Source organism: Aptenodytes patagonicus, chromosome 1 (genome assembly GCF_965638725.1).
Source record: "Aptenodytes patagonicus chromosome 1, bAptPat1.pri.cur, whole genome shotgun sequence".
Classification (NCBI taxonomy): Eukaryota; Metazoa; Chordata; class Aves; order Sphenisciformes; family Spheniscidae; genus Aptenodytes; species Aptenodytes patagonicus.
In genome coordinates, this window is record NC_134949.1 from 169,061,873 (window position 1) to 169,082,197 (window position 20,325).

A 20,325-nucleotide genomic window follows, 5' to 3' on the forward strand; every position below is an offset into this window, starting at 1 on the left:
GGGTTTAGTCAGCTAGCTGAATCCTGTCCATATTTTTTGATTTTTTTTTTGGTGATGCTGATAAATGTGTGTTCACTTTAAGTGCTCTCAGATGTTATGTTGGTAGTTTTGTTTCAAGACATTGTCTAACCTAGATTCAAGAACTGATCTTTTCCACACCAGAGAGGTGTCTTCAGGTGCTCAGTAGTATAGGGAGGTGCGTTGTTCAGAGTGTTTTTGAGTTAGAGGCTCCATTTATAACTCCTTAGCTTCTCCAACATATTTTTCCACCAACTAGTCTCACTTTCTGTCTTTTTCGCATGTTGTGTTGGGAGCAGCAGGCAAAAGCCAGTTCCAGGTAAATTGAATCCTAAGGGAGATGAGTTGAAACCCATTTCAGACTACGTGGTATTGCTAGTTGGCTCTGTACTTCCAAAAATGAAGTAGAATCATATTTTAATTTGTCTGGCAAGTAATAAATTTTTTATATAAAGATTGGAGAACCTGAAAGTGCTGATGACAGTGTCTCTAGTGTGGATGAACTCCTTAGCTGCATGATGGCAATAAGTTTGCTGCATAGATAATAGACTTCTTGTGCCAGAATGGTGTGGTTGAACATCCATGGAAATACTGAATAGTACAGACACAACCACAGCTGTTTTCATTATACATATTTACAAAAATGGCTAAACAGTAGAGGTGCGGAGGGGGGAGGTAGAGAAAGCTTTCAGTGAAGTAGAGGGAGTTGCCAGTTTTTATTCAGTGTGGAGGAGGTGAACTAATAGCTATTGCTTCAGACTCGTCTCATGACTTATCACTGCTTTATTTTGATTTATTAGTTTTATTCCTCTAGCACACAGGAGTTGCATTGTGGGCAAGAACTGTTGCATGCTAGCAGCTTTTTAAAGTAATTTTTGTCAATGTTCTGAACAAAACCACTTGTCTGCCTGTCTGGTGTGTGTATTGATCTTACAAGACTGTCTCCTGCCACGTGGGCAATAAATGCTCAGCTGTGGCAGTTCTGAAAGTCTAGCAGCCAGACCAGCCCCAAAACACCCTCTGGTGTCATGATGGGAAAAGGATAAGAGAACAAAGAAGGACCACTCACCCTTTAAAAACAAGTGATTTATTTTGCATGCAAAAAGGCTATTAAGAAGGGAACCCTTCTTCACTTGCCACTCAGGTATTTAGAGTACAAGCACTGGAGCTCTGCAGTCAGCAGGTGGAGTCTCCATCACAAGCTGTTACCATGAGGTTTATTAATTTTCGTTAATGATGCACCTATATCCTCTGCTCTTCCAGTTCATTTTCTACTGCTACTGCTTTAGTGGAAAGTATTATCTTGCAGTGAATGAACTGAAAAGAGAAGGGGTTTCCTCTTCCATTTTTCATCTGTTTACAGGGTTTTGATTAAAAGAATAAACCTGTTTCTCCAGCCACCTCAGCTAAAACGAGACCATCAATTTCTAAAAGCTCATGAAAGGCCTGCAGAAATAAATCTGAGGCATTCACTCTCCTGACAAGCTGCCAGAGCCTGCAGAACTTGCTCTCACGCTGGTGTCTTTTCTGCCCTTGATGTCATGTGCAAAACACGAGGATTTGCGCTGTGCTAATCCCTCTAATGAGGGTTTCTCCCAACCTCTATATAAACCCCACTCAAAGCCGTGGCTGCTGGGCAGGCACCGCAGAGCCAAAGTGCCCTTCTTTTGAATCGCATTCAAGGCAATTAGAGGCCAGGATTAAACAAACACCCGACACCAGCATCCTCAGCAGCGAGAGGGATTATCCCGGTCGGCTGGGGCATGGAGCCACAGTGAGGCCAGGTTGTCCCACAACGGAGATCTCCCCGCTCTGCTCACTCGGGTCCAGTGGAGAGGCAGAGCCTGTACCCAGCCGTAATGGGCGCCCTGAGGTGGCTCTTCTGGGCTGGGCTGGGCTACCTGAGCTGCTGCTGTCCCCCCCGGGTGCAGGCACAGTTCCCCCGTGCCTGCATGACAGTGGATGCCCTTCGCTTGAAGCGCTGCTGCCCGGCCTTGGGGATGGAGCCAGGCAATGTCTGCGGGTCCCTGCAGGGCAGGGGACGGTGTCAGGGGGTGCAGGCAGACACTCAGCCCTGGAGTGGCCCCTACACCCTTCGAAATGTGGACGACCGGGAACGGTGGCCCCTCAAGTTCTTCAACCAGAGCTGTCGGTGCGCAGGTGAGAGGGGTGCTGGGGTGAGGGGATGGGTGGGTCTGCTAACCTTGCTCTGAAGGCCAGAAACATCCCTGATGGCATAAGGCATCAAGAAGGCATCAAATATTATCAGTTTACTAAAAATACTATCATGTTCATGATACCATCAGCACTTTTTCAGAGCAATGGAGTTGAAAAAGCGTTTTGTCTCATGCAGACTTTTGGGTTTTCCTCTTTGCCCCTAGAGTTGTCCCTGTAGCCACCCATCACCTTTATCTGCAGGGTTTTGGACATTTCAGTGCCGTGTTCAAACCTCTGTCACTGATAATCATGGTGCAGTGAACCTGGGTCAGTGTGCATTGATCAGAGATTTATTCCTCTTGGAGTAGTACTTTGCAGCACGGTATACCCCTGTGCACCGAAAACGTGTGGGTGTCTGGCCAGGATGTTTCCAGGGTCGTTAACTAAGTCTACAGCTGGCTTTGATCCAAAATGGGTCCATCCTCCACCAAAGAGGCCATCCTCCACCAAAGAGGCCATCCTGTCCTTTTCCTCCCCATCTCCAGCCACTCCTTCCCACCGTGACTTTATACGGGCCTCTGCGTTCACATGCTGGAGGCGAAAGAGATCAGGGAGGAGATGTGCTTGAAGGCTAACCTGGCCCAAGGGATCAGGTTTTAATAAGACCAGTTCACTAGTACCAGCAGGAGGGAGGGAATAGGAAGGTGAGGTCAGGGCAGGATAAGGCAACAGACCCTTTTTCAGCAGCAGCCCTGGTTAAAGGAGGGTTAAAATGAGCAGGAACCGCGGCCTCAGCCCAGGCTGCTTTGCAGGGCTGGCAGGAGATGCTACCGGGAGTCAGGCAAAAGGCACATCTCAAGCACTGAAGACACCTGCTAGGCAGGTTTCAGATGCAGCCTGGGATTTCTTGTTGGAAACAGAAAGTTGTTGGAATTTTCGAACGTGGGAAGAATAGCCTGCTTTCCTTCAGCCTGATTCTTAGAACTTGCTGAACTGTTTTGCCTAAAATATACCTTGGCTCTCACTATCAAAAAAGCCCAGATCAATCTGAGAAGGAAACACTGCAGAAAATTTCAGCCCACGAGGTTAAGTTTTGCAACGCTGTTATCAACTGAAAGCAGAGAGGTAGTGGCAGATGACTTAAGTGGATACATGGCATTACTGAAGCTCCTCAAAATAATAACAACAGACTTTAGAGCATAAATCGTTTTTTTATCTCTTCCTTTGACTAGATTTCAAATGCTTGTGTGGAAGTACTTTTCCAGACACTTAAAAAAAAAAAAATGGATGTAGGGTTTTTTCATTTTAAAGGTCTTTATTAGGCATCTAGGGCTATGGCACCTATGGTAGGTAACATAAATTAAATATGCCCATTCAAAGGGACAAGGAACAGTGCACATCTCTACTATTACGGTATCTTATTTTCCAAATGAATGTTATGTGCAAACTGGCTATTTGAAATGGCTCCTGGCCTGTGCAAACTCCAGCCAATGCCAAGGCTTTTTCTAGTGTTTTAGCAATATAAATGGTCGTGTTCCAGTGCCATCTTGGCACTGTTTGATTTATAGTTTAGACGTGGTGTAAACGATAAGCTATGGGAACTCCAACTGCCATGTAACTGATTATATTTGGTTAGACAGTGCCATTTAAACGTGTCACATAGCTGATGGCTGTACGGTAGGAGATCTGAAGGAGCTGTGAGGAACAGGGGCCAGGATTTTCCAAAGAGGGGATTCTGGAGTTCTCGCAATAAATCAATCCATTTAAGCTTTCTGCTAAAAACTTAATAGCTAAGGATAAAAGGAACTCTGAAAATTTGGCCATTTGTTGTAGCTGTTCACTGAGGAAAAATGTCTTAAAATCATATCCATCCAGGTCTGGGTGCTGAATATTTCTGGGGAAAAAAAAAAAAGAAGAAGAAAATCCCAAACACAAACAAATATTGATGAGTGGTTATTGTGGGGTCAGATTATTTTCATATTTTTTCTGAAATTAATGTAAATTTTCTAAGGAAAATTAAAAGAACCCCACATTTCTTTTCCATGTCTAGCCTTTAGCAGATAATATACATTAGTCTTTCTTTAACTGGGGACAAATATAACAGAATAAGATTAGTACAACAGAAAGATCCAGCTTTACTTCCCACTTTTTGTACAAAGAACCATGGTCAAAAAGACAATTGTAAGTCTGTTGTCAGGATGCTGCTTGCTGCACATTTCACTTGATGTGTCGGTGGCAGCAAAAATAGAATCTCTAGAAAAAAGATGTGGTTATGGCATGAATGTAGCTGGGAAGTAGCAAAGAGTTTTTAGTTCCTGTCTAATTTCAGTTTTGAATTCATTGTATATGTTCTACAGTTGGTTTGGGTGCACCTAATATGAATTCAATTTATATAAATTCTTAAACTGAAATGACCTGATGACAGTTCCTGACAGCGTGAAGTACTATGTGAAGGGGCATATGGTAATTTGTTTTTTCAATAAGGTGTATGTGTTGAATTAGACAAAATGCTGGATGCACTAGTCTAACCCTGAAAATTGACACTTGTAGCTAATTACACAACAAAGCGGTATTTCAGTGGGATAGTTAAACTTAGTTTAGAAGAATCCTGTTTTAGAAGACTTATGAACTAAATGCTATTTTGAGTTCTAAAGGATAAAATTGTACTTGGGGATGGGATGGATTGTAAATGGGATACAGGTCTGGTATAGCATTTTAAAATACAGTACAGTTATTGTGAAAAAACCACTGTAGTCAGTCATGTGGTTGCTAGTACGGATCGTGACAGTGATTAAACAATGACGTAGTTTGTATTCACTGAGGAGTTAAACGTAATTATAATTCATTTTTTTTTCCTGCCACTTTCTAAGGCTGACATGTGGACATGTGCTCAACATTATTTTTTTTTTCCATAGAAGTTTTTTGAGAAATAAAGTATTTAAATCTTTTCACATTCCTGTGCAATATATAATCATGCTGGGGACAGAAGGTTTAAATTCTGTTGTTTAGCTGTAAGCAAATTGCCAATTAAGCCATGTAGCTGCTGTGATGGCCCTCCCATTAGGTAAAAATGAGCTTTTGAAGTAGTTATAAATTACACTTCATTTACTTATTGTAGGGCAATGTGGCTGTAGGATAATACTAAATTATACCCATACCTTGATGACCCTGTTAGAGTCTGCGCTAGGTACAGATCTTCCACACCCTGCTGCCTAACAGTATGTCCAAATGAAGAGCTAGAAGAGACAGAAGAGCTAACCATTTGTCTCACACGGTAGCAATCCTGATCCTACCCTCGGGATACTGCAATATGTTGGTGTTTCAAATCTAACGTAACTCCTGTTTTAATGCAATGGCTAAAGAAGTCTGAAAAGGAGTCCTTTCTCCCCATCCGATAAATGATGTGTACTAAGCTGTTCTCTGTGGAAGGAAGAGGCATGACAGCTGCTCAGCTTTCATCTTGGTACAATAAAACAAGGCAGAAGATGGTGAGTGTTGGATGGGTTCCTTTTTACTGAAGAAAACTCACTGAGTGGACGGAGTTATTAATTTGTGTTATGCTCAGTGTCTGCAGGCCAACTGCATGCTATGACTGCTCAGAGGTAGAAAAATCTGTGTCTGTGAGCTCAGGCAATCCCTGGGGTTGAGAAGCAACTACAGTGGTATGTGATAACTGGTGCTAGCACACACCAGTGATGTGTATTAACACATACCAAGTGTTGTGTCATAAGATGCGTCTTTTTCTCAGTGTCATGCCTATGGATTGACCCACTGGGAGAAGTTGCATGGCCATAGTGCCTACAGAAACAGCCAGATTCACCCAACTTAACTGGGAAAGAGCACCATTAATGATGGTGAGATTAGGGATGGAAGAAGACAGCTCCTGAGGCATGTGATCCCATTTCCAGACAAAAGGGTTAGTGGGGAAGACACCCCAGATGTTTTTTTTTTTGCCCAGCGGCAGTACAATGGTCATTCCTCAAAGCAGTGGAACAAGCAGAGAGCATCTGGACCCCATCTGTGACATGGTCTCCTGTTTGTGTGCCAGAATGACCTCCCCCACTATATTCTCTAGGAACCACAAGAGGCGAGAATAACCTCAGTTGTCCCTGGCATAGCCTGGGAGTAGTACACTGAGTTGCTACGTGTCAGTCACTGAAGGCAAAAAAATGCTAAGGCATGAATCCTTGTATGTTCCTCTGGTCCCTGTGTTCAAAAGGATCTTGAAAGGGCCTCACTGTCTTACTGAAAATGTCTACTGTGTGCTATATTCTAATAATATGAGATTACTTTTCCTGCTCTCCTAGAGCTGTACCATTGAAGTCCACCATCACCAGCGCAGCAGACATTGAAGTTAAGTTGTAAGAGGCTGGGACATACATTTCACAGTGCTATCACGTGGGAAGTCCACAAGGCAGTAAATGAACTTTCTGAAAACAGCAATGCATCATTTCCAGAACAGTGGCCTTGTAGAGTGCTTTAGAAACAAATGCTGAAAAAGTGATTTGGGTGGGACATAAAAAACCTGGGTCTGTCTGCTGCAGTCCTTCCTGTTCGCAATGTGGGAAATCCCACAGACCTCCATCAACTTCTCACCCTTTCAGCTACTGCATAATGACAGTCCTGTGATGCATTGAGTCTATTGAAAGAAAATTACAAAAAGCAACTTTCGATTTCATGAAGTGGTGTTGTCGTCGTGTGCATTTCTGACAAGAGAACATTGCCAAATAGACCTGAGGATGTTACAAAAATGTTCAACACAATCAGCAGAAATACTTCAGGGTGAAATACCACTTTGCCTGGAAATCGGCTCCTCCTGTTTGCCAGTCTCTTCTTCACTGCAGTCCTCCTTCTTACTCAGTAAAAGCTCCTGTCCCATTGAAAAGTGTCTGGTGAAGTGGTGGAAAGAATGGACCCCTTGGATTACTTCACAGATTAGGCAATTAAGGGAGAAAATCCTGCAGAGCATCAGTTGGATATAATTAGCACCTGCCCAAGGGAAACAGGTGAGGAGTCATTGGTCCACCTGGCTCCAGATGCCATACAGGTGGAGAAAAGCTTTTTTCCCATGAAGATGACTCCTCATTTCAGGCTTTTGCAAATATCTTTTCGTAGCCTGAGGAGGTGCATAGTGTATATGTAAAATATGGATATTGTCCGATAAAATGATCTCGGGCATCAAGAGCTGTGTAGATTCAAAGGGCCCTCACTGAGAGAGGAATAGGCACCATCAGAGCCTCAAGTGACTGGTGGAGTCTTGTTTTGGTACCAAGACCAGACAGGACAAACCTGGTCCTGCACTAACTGGTTCTGTTAGTGCTATATTTCAATGTGATGCTTATCCAACGCTGTGAGTAGATGGGTCATTTGAATTACTGGAAGCATGACAGCCAATTTCAAACAAGGCTGTTGATGGATCTTTTCATGGTTAATTCCTGCTTTGCCCCCCTTCTCTTAAAAAGGATTGAACTGTACCTTTGGGTGCGAGGGGACAACAGCTGCTTTCCAGAAGTTCATGGTCTATGTACTGAAATTTGTGCAATATACATGGCCTAATTATGCAATGTTGCAAGATATTCCTGATATTTGTCATCTGGTCAGTACAGGCTGGAGTATGTGACGGGCCCTAATAGCTAGGCTGAGTTGTCAAGAATGAGCAAGTGTACAGATAGTGGAGTACACCAAATTTGCAACAGCAATCGTGCTCTTCTGATGGGACTCTGAGGATATCATGATAAAATCAACCTTCCATGTTGCTTCCCCCCATCTTAATCTCTGCCCTCATCATAATAACATACCCATGCAATCTTTTTTCTTTCATAAAACTATAAACTACTTGCTTTTTCTGGCAAAGTCTTCATCCCCCTAAACCAATGCAGACCCTTGGCTTTGGGTGCCTTCTGTCCTAGCTGGAACATGGCAGCTGAGCCCAGCTGCTCCTACCTGTATAGGGATGAAATGTAAGCCATACACCTGGAAACTGTCCTCACGGGTATGCCATCAGGCTGTGCACGATCCAAAACCTAGCTGAAGTCTTCACCCTTGTGGCCCCTAACCTTAGCACTGGTCCTAAGCTTCATGCTAGCATGTAAACCTATAGATCTCAGAGCCTCCAAAGTAACCATAAGCTCTCCAAATCTACAGTTAGGAGTCCTCATGTCCTCTTGGTAGGTCTCACAGGAGTCTGTCACAAATGTTTAGAGCTCAGCAGCCCTTATCCTAGAGCTAGCCATAAGCTACGCAACCTTCTTGGTAACAGCCCTTATAACCTTGGGGGTGTTTGAAATTGGTAATAAGCCCTGTAGCCCCTGACAATCTGAAATCTTACTTTAGTGTTAACTGTTGGTCTGCTCGTAGACTCAACCCTACAGCCTAGGGACGTCTCCCCATCCAGGATCACTTCATAAGCCACTTCCCTATCTCCATGTTAGCCCAAAGCCTGTCCTGGGTCTAGCAGCGCCTATACGTGTGGGAAGCAGTGAGATTTTGTGGCATTTTGGAAGATGATTGGCATGGTTGTTGTGGAGTGAGCGTGTACGTGGGGTTGGAGGGAGGGTGGGGTTAGGGAGTCTCAGTGCAGATTCTGGAGAACTGAGGGGAGATCCCAGAGGAGCCCTGGTTGCCCCTCCGCTCCCTACTTCCCCTGGCAGCAATGCCCACTGTCCTACACCGCTGCTACCCCAGCAGCCTGCCTGCGTGCGGGCAGGAGGCAGATGTTCACTGCAGGAACGGTCCTTCCCCGTCTCTCCTGGCAAAGGCAAAGCAAGCTGCAGTGGGGCCTTTCTGCTGCTACTGGCAGTCTGCCGTGGTGGGCGAGAGGCCGTGCTTAAAGCGAGCTCTGCTTTCCTGGGCTCTTCCACCACATTAGAGGGTCTGAGGTAATAGCCTAGAGCTATTAATTGTCTTAGGAACGATGCCAGCGGGGAACGATGGTACTGCAGTGTTTCTCAGGCTCTTTTTGCAGCACCATTTAATAATACTTAAAGTGTGACCTGCAGCACCCCTGGTGCTGTCCTGGATTGTGTAGGGTCCCAGATACACTGTTAATAGACATTATTTTTTCCTAAGTTTTGTCCTTAAGAGGACTGTTTTGTTTGGGGATTTTTTTCTGTGCTTAAGGATCCACGTGAGCCGACCCTTTTTTGGGTTTGATCCTGGAAGTCTGGGAGTTCTTGAGACCTAATCGAGCAAAGCACTTTATCACATGCTTAACCTGAAGTGCTCAGCCCTTTGTTTGGTGAGACTCCTTACGTGCCTGAGGGCTTCGCAGAGTTCTGAGCACCTTGAGGCTTCAAGCCCCTCACCCAGCGCTTCACCTCCCCAGCCAGCTGACTGTGATTCTTGGCCCTGCCGTGGCTCTGGGAAGCGAGCCGTCCTTCTGGCTAGGCAACTGGCAAAGCTGCCAGTCTGCTCAGCTGCCGTCCCTTCCAGGAACTTGCATCTGGGGAAAAAGAGTGATAATTCTTAATTCTTCTGCATGTCACTGTTAGTTTTCTCTGATTCATAATGTCATGACTGTTCTTTCCCTCTTGATTCAGGAAACTTTGCCGGCTATAACTGTGGTGACTGCAAATTTGGCTGGACCGGCCCCAACTGCAACGTGAGGAAGCCACCAGTTGTCAGGAAGGATGTCCACTCCCTGACAGCAGAGGAGAGAGAGCAGTTCTTCGATGCTCTAGACCGTGCAAAGACAACCATTCACCCAGACTATGTAATTGCAACTCAGCACTGGATGAGTCTGCTTGGCCCCACCGGAGAGGAACCGCAGATTGCCAACTGTAGTATTTATAACTACTTTGTTTGGCTTCATTACTACTCAGTCAGAGACACGCTCTTAGGTTAGTGCTTTTCTTATCCAAGGGGCTCTGCAGGTAAAGGAAAGGGTGAAAAGTATAATTACTGAACAAAGGTAAGTGTGCTTAACACAGCTGCATTACTTTAGCGAGCAGTGAGTCCCAGTAGGAGCAGATCTGTGGAGTGAAACATTTGGTGCTGAGGAGGTGGTGGCCACCCGTGGTTGAGGGAGGTCTGCTTCAGACCTGCTGCAGTCTGGTCCCTGCGACCGAATGCCCCGTGGCAGCTGGAGCACACCAGCCGCACTCCTGGTGCATCTTCCATCTGACAGGGAGGCAATTCACAGGCTCCACTGTTGGGTGAACCAAAGCGTGGTCAGGCAGTGATTCACTTCAAAAAGATGTTCCTAGTCCACAAGACAAGGTAGATGCAGCAGCAGTGGGAAAGGGGCTCTGCAGTTGTGAAGGCAGAGACCATGCAGAGACGTTGGGGACTGAAGTGCTGCTGCTTTCTGTGGCCTTCAGCAAGACACTAAGGACAGGATTTGCCTGACTAACCACAGCCAGCTTTTAAAACAAAACCAGGTTAGAGGTTTGGGTATCTAACCCCATGCTTTCTCCCAAATCAGGATTCCTAGTCCTCATTGCTCTTCTAGACAGAAGTACCTATGCCGGGCCCGCTTCACAAAGCCCAGCTCTCACAAGAGGAGGCAGCAGTGTGGCTTTTCTACCTGCCAGTCCTACGTGCAAGCTGAACAGCCCATATCTACCTCCTTGCTAGAGTGTATCTGCTACACTGCAGTGGGGTTTTCTTCAGTCTCCCCTTCTGACACGATTCCGTTTTGCAGGGCTGAAGGAAGCAGTCTCTGGCCTAGCAAGAGTAAAGGTCCATCGGGTACAGGACAGTCATGTGGAAAGGGAAAGAGGCAACTTCCAGCGCTGCTGCAGTGATAAATAAATCCGTATGTGGGTTGAAGCTTGCTGCAGTGATAAACAAATCCACATGTGGTTTGAAGCTCCTAGCCTTTGAGTGTCTTAGTTCTCATGTGTAATAACAAGAGCACAATACAAGAAATAACAAGCACAATTTGAAGAAAATTGGCAAAGGACATGTTGAATTACTGTTGGCAGGTTATGGAAAATGCTGAGGTTCTTTTGATAGATACACGATACACGGTGTAAGTCCTGCCACTGAGCAAGAGAATGAGATAATATGGTACATATAAACAAGGAGCTAAGATTTTAGACAATAAGACTGCTTCTTAAAACCAAAATCCACTAAAGTCATAAGAAATCTTCACAATATCCAACTTTTGGGGGAAAGTGAAGTTTTGAGAAGCAGCGAAGCCAACGTCCACAGAGGAGCTGGTTTCACTTGTCCCATGTAAGTGTTGTAGCTTCTGATGCGTGCGCTCTTTCCAAAGGTGCAGAGCTGCAGGTTTTTGTTTAACTCCACTCCAGGCAATAGAAGAAGCTGCTCTCTTTCTCTCGAGCCTCATTTGTTGCCTAAGTGCTTATTTTATCTTTCCTTTGTAGGACCTGGCCGCCCCTTCACAGGTATCGATTTCTCCCATCAAGGACCTGCCTTTGTTACTTGGCATAGGTACCATTTGCTGTTGCTGGAGAGAGACCTGCAGGTTAGCTGAACAGCCTTTCCCTTTCCTCATGCAGCTTCTCTCTTTTGCTATGTGACTTTGTTGAGCCAGACAAGGGTAAGCTATTTCCTAGGGTAGATTCTTACCCAAACTCCCAGGAGTGTTTGCTCATTGATCCTTTTTTGTTTAAAGCGAAATTAGTGCTTTCAAGATACTGAGGACTGAACAGTTTCTCACTGTGAACAATGATGTGAAGGTTATCATGGAGATTTTTTTCTTCATCTCCACAACAGAGGACAGAAGATGTGAATTAACAGTATTTATTAATAAAATCAAAGCAACACCTACACGTAAAACTTGGTAACAGATACTGTCTGCTGATGTTGAAGATACCCTCCTAACAAAAGCAACTCTAAATATTACCCCCTTTAAAAGTGCCATGCTATACATTTAATACATGCATATATTTAGCAATACATCTTTTAAAGAAATATATGTTAACGTGCCCGACAGTCAGTTGCCGAAGCATTGACTCATTTCCATTTGCATTACTTCTACATTGGCAATGTTACTGTATTTCAGCCTTGCAGATCTCTAATGAAAATGGTTGGTATCAAAATAGCTGCAGGATCTTGCTTGTGTGAAATCGTATCTAACAAGCAAGCACAAGTAAATGCACTGTATTCCTCTATTAATACAAATTCAGATTCTTCCCCAGGGCTAGCCTTTCTGGAGCAAAAGCAAACCACATGCACAATTTTACCCATTACCCACTCAGAATGCCTCTTATTCCTTAAGGCTCAGTTCATCTCTGCTCCTGCACTCCTGCCTGGTCTCTGAGTTGGTAGAAAGCCTAACAAGGCCAAAAGAAGTGCAGGCCAACGGTAGAATAACTAGTGACAATGTCTTTGCTAGGGCGGACTTAATGCCCCAATCTTTTGAAACGAGTTGGAGCAGCACTGTGAAGTGCGTATAGTTGAAATGTGGAATGAAAAGCAGAATGTCCAGTGAATACCCAGTGAAACAACTTGCAGGAGTCCCTTTCTTTCTCCTTCCTTCGAAGGTGATTCCCTGCTAATGCGTTTCTGTCCATTGCAGCGACTGATGGGCAATGACTCTTTCGCGCTGCCCTACTGGAACTTCGCCACTGGTAGAAACGAGTGCGACGTCTGCACGGACCAGCTCTTCGGAGCATCGCGGCCGGATGACCCGGGGCTGATCAGCCTGAGCTCCAGGTTCTCCCGGTGGCAAATAGTTTGTAACAGGTATGAGAATATCTAGGGCAAGCTTGCATACCAACCAAACCTTGCTTTCATTCAGTATTGACAGCACGGGCTGCTCTCTCAGTGTGAGTGAGCGGCAGGAAAAGAGCCAAGACGTCTTTTAAAACTGGGAATCACGGTCGGTTTGTGTGTAGATGGTGCTACGTAAACTTTCCCCCCTGGTATTATGGAAGTATATTTTTTAAAGATGATTCTTTTGGTACAGGATTTTAGTCGATTCAGCCAATTTGAGGCTGCCAGAAGTCTGAAGAGTTTGCACATTGGCAAGTACTTTTTAAAGAAGGAACGCCTGCGTGTTGGTTCTCTGTAACAAACACCCAACTGATTTTGGCTGCAGAAACAGAAAACTGTTTTGGCATATAGGAAGCTAGAGACAGGCTGAAAAATCTGTTCCCTTGTATTGGGTGAGATCTTAACCCTGATATATTTAGTGCAGTTTGGGGATTGACTTCAAAACGGCTGAGATTTCACATGGAAAACAACACAGAGACAGCCCCATGCTTGCTGCCCCCTGTCTGTGGGCGTATGCTGATCTGGGTGAGGGCAGGGCTTTGACGTACAGGATTGGGGTGCTACGACATAAGATGCTGCTGGATACAATACTCATAAAACCTTCTTCTGTCGGCTCCAGGGCAGCGTGCAGTCAGTCAGACAGAGGTACCGAGAGCTCAGGGCTTTTCAGAAGAGTCTCTTTCTCTGGGTACCTAAAGAACTACTTGAACTTCTAGCTTTAGGCGCCAGTTGGCTTTAAGTCTTGCCCCTACTTTTTCTCTAAGATAAATAGGGTTTTGTTTTTTCTTGAAAACTGAAATGGCTAAACTTTTGCCTTGCCAAGGTCAAACAGAGAAGGGCTTTCATTTATTTCAGGAGTTTCTGAAAATGCTGTTTCATTTTACACATTCACAGAATTTTTTCACAAGTGTTACACTGTTTTTCTCCTCCTCCTTCCCTCTTTCTCTCCTTGTATATCAGGGAGACTATATATAAAGGACTTGCTCCCCATTAGCTAGTGGGCAACGCCTGCAACAGCAGGATGTCCTCCAGGCCCTGAAAAAGAAGATGCAACGCATTGCAGTTGCTTTTCTTCTAAAGGGAATGAGGGATGGAAAGTGAAATCCTGTTTACTGCCATTCCTTGCATTTTCTTAGCCCACCCTGCAGTGGGACTTTCCTGTTTTTTTTTCCTCTTTGTTAAGAGTTAAAAAAATATTCCTTACTCAGGACTGAAAGCTTTTCAATTCAAAATTCAAAAGACTCTTTTAGATTGTCTGGCAAAAACTGTTCTTCCAAAGACCTCAGGAGAGGAGTAGGTGTGAAGGGAGTTGTGCTTGCCTTTTCTAAAGCATCCTCTCTCTGTGGAGGATGAGCCTGCCGAGTCTTGGCCCAAATAACTGATGGTCCACAGAGGCCGCAGAGCTGCAGAATGTCATGGCGTGGTGGCAGTCCTGCAATAAATTCAGCTCCCAGGCCATGGGAGGTGAACTGAGATGCCCCAGGGGGTGTCAGTCCCTAACCCCTGCTCTCTCACACGTACCACTGAGGTGTCTTTTATATCACAGGAGAAAACGCCAACAAGCCAGGCATCATCACCTTCTAACTTGTGCCTCTTTCTGTTTCTCACTCAGCTTGGATGACTACAACCGCCTGGTCACGCTGTGCAACGGGAGTGATGAAGGACCGCTGCGGCGGAGGCCGCCCGGGGTCTCCAGCGAGCAGCTGCCCACCGTGGAGGATGTCAGGAGGTGCCTTTCCCTGCAGGAGTTCGACAGCCCCCCCTTTTTCCGCAATTCCAGTTTCAGTTTCAGGTTTGTCCTTCAGCTCCTCCGGAGCCGGCTGGGTCACGGGCTTTCTTTACGTGCGCGTTTGTGAGCAAAATACGGTTACTTGATGCTGCTTTTACCCACCCACAGGAACGCGCTGGAGGGCTTCGATAAACCAGGTGGAGTCCTTAACTCGCCGATGCTGAGCCTTCATAATTTGGCTCACTCTTTCCTGAATGGGACCAGCATTCTCCCTCATGCAGCCGCCAACGATCCCATCTTTGTGGTATGTCTTTTTCCCCCAGCCTGAGTGGCGGTGGCTGTGGCTCAAAGGCAGCTGTCTCACCAGAGGTTTGCAGAACAGAAGTAAAGTGAACTCCCTAAAAATAAGTCCTTTAAATAGAAAAGGAGAAATCTTTTCTCTTTTCTTGAACGCTGCCACACCTGCATAATGGTCAAATAAAGAGGGAAGAAATCTCAGGGTGATTTGTGAAATATAAAATAAGTTTTTAGGGAGAAGACCTGCTATTCCAAGTCATGTTGCCCTGAATCCTCTGATTAGATGGTATCTAAATTTAATGGCTTATACCAGACACTTTTACAGCAATGAGAAAAACTGAAAGTGGGGTTAGTTATTTTAGAGCAGTAGACTGAGTAGTTTGTTTCTTTGTTTAAAACTTCAGAGGCTAAAAGGAATCACATCTAATTTTAGGATCTCTTGGGGAATAGAAATAATGTGATTTCCCTGGTGTGTTGGTGCAGTGCTGCACTGCAATGAGCAGCACAAACAGCAATGTGCAAATGAAACAGTTGACTTTGCTTACACATCTTTCTCTCCTAATAAATTCATGCCAATTTCTTTTCCTCTTTTTTAGATTAAACCACAGGGATTATATAGAGAAATTCTAATACAATTAATTTCTTTCTTACCTTTATTTTAAGATTGCAATCTGTTGTTGGAGAAATCAGCCCAAATACTTATGTAGTGGTTCTCCAGCTTATTTCCTTAATAATTCTTGAATTCCTACATTAATTCCTTTCTTACACAATGGAATCTTCATTTCATTATGCTGTAATTCTATATGCAAAATTATTTTCTGTAAGATATTTTCTAAATTTTTTTCCAGGGTGATAATTAAAAACCATGAGTACATCAGAAATTAATTTGAACTGCCCCAGACATTTGTAATAGTTGTTTGAACTTAACTTGGAAACAACTTTCCTGTATTAGTGCTTTATATACCTATACATATACCTATATACCTAGCTATATATGCCCTATATCTACCTAGCTATATATACCATATCTACCTAGCTATATATACCATATATATACCTATATATGCGCCTGGATTTGCAGGTTCTTCACTCCTTTACTGATGCCATCTTTGATGAGTGGATGAAGCGGTTTAGCCCCCCTGACAGTGCCTGGCCTGAGGAGCTGGCCCCCATCGGTCACAACAGACTGTATAACATGGTGCCTTTTTTCCCTCCTGTGACCAACGACGAGCTCTTCCAAACTGTGGAGCAGCTCGGCTACACCTACGCCATTGACCTGCCAGGTACGTCTCAGAGGTGTGGAGGCTGTTCCAGGCCAAGAGATGAGACAGTTCATGTTTTCAATGACACAGGCATTTGGAAAATAAGGCACTTTCACAAAACACTTAGGTCTATTCACCTGCTCATTAGCAATCACATACTGTAGCACCGGTAGTTACAACTCACCAGGTAAGCCGTGGTAACTACAAGTGTGCACATACTTAGTTTGCTCTGCTGCAAAATGGATCAGCTTGTACTTCTCTGGCATTGATGACGGTGCTCCTTTGGGGTTGAGGAATCTTTGATTTTGGCTCCTGCTCCCAGCACTGTTTAAGCCTGTTACAGGATCCTTTAATCTGCCAGAGGTCAGGCACTCTGCCAGGGAGCTCGTCTGGCTAACACCGGTCATTAGAAAATACTTGTTTTGCACAGAGCCCTGAATAATCCTGCGCCATGAATCTCATTAGAGATGAACTCCATTAGTCTTTGGATACCCTGGAGAGATGTACTTGGGTGTTTTGTGTTGTAAAACCCCAATTTTAAAGATTTTCCATGTCGACAGGTGTGATGTGCCTTTGGGTTTGTCTATTCGTTTGAAATTACCTTTGACACAAATCAGATAAGGACAAAAAACAAGAAAGCAAAGTATTTATGCACAAAATCCAGAATTTGCAACAGGAGTTACAAATATTTGTAAAAGGCGCAAGAGTAAGAAATGCATGAAAACCATGCTTCAGATGCTTTACCAAAGATTAAATCTGTGCAGTTTCTTTCTCCACCTCGGAATTGCTTTGAGAAGCACTAGGTGCTTATCTAACCTATGTGGCCAGAATTTTTTTCTAAATGCTTACCACATATCTGTGGTTTTAATCTGTGGAGACTGTTTAAAGGTCTCTAGACTGCAAAAGATTGAAACCCTTGTCCTCAGGCTGCATTCATACAGCGGAGCCCTGACTTCTGGAGGCATGCTAGCTGCTTCTGCAGTGCTTTTCTCAGGGGTGACCCCATAATTTCCCCTGAAAATTTAAACTTCCCCTTTTATGGAGTTTAAGTTTTCCTCCCTCTGGACCACTGTACTCCCTCCTGCTTTGGAAATGCTGCTGCCCCTTGGGCATGAGGTACCCAGAGAGGAAAAAAAGCAGCTTGTGATTCTGCTGCTTCTCAACTCCCACCTAAATAAATTGTTAGCTCACTATGAAGCAGTGTTTCTATCCCTGTCTGCACGGTCAGTGTTCAGACAATAAAGTTTTTACATCCAAACCCTTGTCTTTTATCTAAATATGTAACTTGCTAATTCTCCTTCATGTAACCACATTAGAAATCAACATGTAATACACTGCTGGCTCTTACTGGAGAGATGGCGAAGTGCTAAACAATTCATTTTGGGACCTTACTGAACTTGGGCATGATTGCCCTCAACTCTTTTGTTGACAGAGACTGCAGATTGGGGCACACAACTTTTAGTCACTTTTATAGTCAGTGTGACATCTCCTTGAGCCATCTGGATTTAAGCCCATAAGTCTAAGTACCTTCTAAATATCTTAAGCCCTTTTGAGAGTTTTTACTGAATATTGAGGCAAATGTAGTTATTGCCATCTTAGTATATGTAGCATTTTTCAGAACAGGCCAGCAGGCAATTTTTGCTTCTGAAAGCATAAATGAAAACACAAAATAAAGTTATTCAGCCAAGTGGAGCAGGGTTATTATAAGAATGGGCAACGTTATCTTAGAAGACACAAGTGCTTCCCCAGAAGTGGTTCAAAATCAGAGGATGTGATCTGGAGCTGGTTGGCAGAACCACACTAAGTAGTGTTTTTAGTTAAAAGTTTGACAATAGGCTGCTTTGTGGTCTATAGGAAAATTTGAGGGTTTTGTGTTGACAAAAATAGCTTGGAAACAGCTATGCTGACATGTCATTATAGAAAGAATTGTTTAAATAATTCATAATTTTGGCCAAATTAGGTAAGAGAATGATCTTTTTGTCTTGTCACTGTTAACCTTTCCCGTTCTCAACACTTTAATTTGTATGAAAGGTTGACGATTAAATTCAGCTGTAGACTTCTCTGGCAGGAAACATCTCTGGCTCTGGTATGTCTGTTGCTTACACGGTGCATTACCAGCTTCTCCTGTGGCCAGCGCGTCTCTAAGCCACACAAGTAATCATAAATAGCAGGCTGTGGGATATTTTCTTTCTTCCCTGTGATTTGAGAAATGAAATTATGGGCTGTCCTCACTTCAGACGTTTCGTATTTCCAGATTCACTTGAAGAAACCCAAGCGTGGGCTGTCATGGTTGGATCCACAATTGGAGGAGCACTTATAGCTCTGGCCATGCTCGTTCTGCTGCTTGTACTTTTCCAGCACCGAAGGCAGAGAAGAGGTTTTGAACCACTGATGAATGTGAGCTTCAGCCCCAAAAAGTACATGGAAGAGGCCTAGTGCCCTCGCTTTATTTCTTTGTTTATTCTTGTAGGAAGTGACCTTGATTGCCTTACTGAGATCTTAGCTGAGAGTTTATCACACGCTCCTTCGGCAGCTGACTACATTGTTCTCATTCAGGTTTTCCCGTTATCTTGTGAATTGTAATATATGATGTCTCTGGGTACATATGTGCAAGGCCCAAGATAGGCTAGACTTTTCTCATTACCAAATGTTATCTGGAGTGTGTGACACTTGTAAGTCATCCTCTATAGGTTTAGATCAAGACAGCTGAGAATCCAAATAGAAGAAAACCAACTTGAATAACCAAGATAATTTTTCACCTCAGTGTGGTTTGGATTTCATTTAGCAGCTCAGAGATGTGCTGAAAGTTATTAACTCTACATATATATTTGACTAACGTATTATTTTACAGTTATCAATAAATATTCTGAATGACATAGTTCTCTTTTAAGGTTCCAAATGTTTCATGCTGTTTAACAAAATAGTGTAGGAACCCCCTGGTTACAGTTTATTTCAGAAGCATGATCAATTCCATGTGTTATTTCCAATAAAGCTGATGTTAACAGTAGGTAAACCTCCAAACTCAAATTCTCCTAAAATTTAAGAGCAGGAGTTCCCTGACAGCTAGGTATACACCTGTGTTTTACCTCTGTGTTAGGGACCCGTGACAGAAGTTGAAAATGGTGCTCATCTTTCTCTATTTTGGCTCTGCTGCACTGTTTCACGAATCTAGACTTAAATTTCCAAAGTCTGGGACCCAGGACTCAAGGTAACAAGACTGAGATAGCTTGCATTAACCAGGTCTGCAGGTGGGGGATCAGGTTTGGATGTGGCACTCCCTAGACCCTGTCTTAAACATTTCTTTATACTTTCCTTATATATTTCTTTATTTAGACATGGATTTGGACCACATTTGGGTGGCTCTCCTATGTTATCTTGAGACAGGGTTTTTACACAGCAAATGAAGTCCTGATCAGATTGTGTCAGCTTTGGTGCTTAATATATTACAGTAATGGAGTGCTCAGATTTTGCCTTTTTTAAGGTCCTGAGTCTTAGAAAAACTCTGCTTTTGTAGCCTGGAAAAAAAAATTCCAGTTAGTAGCGATTTCTGGTATTTCTTCTAGGCCTGCCCAATACTAGCCATGTGGACTAGAAAGAAGATCTCAGTAGGTCTTCACATATACTTAGCTTTGAATATGTGTAACTCACAAAAATTACCTCTAAAATGTGGACTTTTTGGGGCAAAGTTATGATTTACTCACCACATGCTCAGATCGTTGCCCACCTGATGCTGCCCTGGTTATGGGCAAGTGGCAGTGGCAGTGGGGTAGAGGGAGGAAGGAGCCAGGGGAGAAATGTAAAAAATGCAGCGTAGCAGCTAACTTGTTAGAACTGATTTTGCCTAAGGGCGGGTGGGTAAAACAAGGGAGAGTTGCTCAGTTCTCACTTGTAAATTGAGTAGAAAGTTGTTTTCCTTTCCAGAAGAAAAGCAATGAGGGCATTAGATTGATACTATGCACATAAAAAATGCCAGGGTCAAAGAACCGTGTGTTATTCTTTCCACTCGCTGGGCCTTAGTTTAATAATTAGGGCTTTAAAACTGTGACTGGTCTTAACAGCTGCTTGTAAAAATCTGGCTGAAGCAAGCTGTATAGAGAGCACAACCTGCCCTCTCGCGGCTTACTGGAAAATTACCTGGTGACACCAGAAAGCTGTTTTTCTCCCTTTTTAAAAAGTACA

At 43.9% G+C, this 20,325-nt stretch overlaps 1 protein-coding gene across 1 annotated transcript; it reads left to right on the forward strand.

Annotated features, from left to right (window-relative positions):
* The first annotated feature begins 1,877 nt into the window (after nt 1-1,877).
* DCT (dopachrome tautomerase) lies at nt 1,878-19,013 on the forward strand. The gene is made up of 8 exons (XM_076330072.1): nt 1,878-2,178; nt 9,714-10,013; nt 11,505-11,605; nt 12,662-12,828; nt 14,471-14,650; nt 14,756-14,891; nt 15,966-16,167; nt 18,401-19,013. Exons 1-8 carry the CDS (start codon nt 1,878-1,880, stop codon nt 18,580-18,582), a joined length of 1,569 nt encoding a protein of 522 aa, XP_076186187.1. The 3' UTR covers nt 18,583-19,013.
* Nucleotides 19,014-20,325: the final 1,312 nt, after the last annotated feature.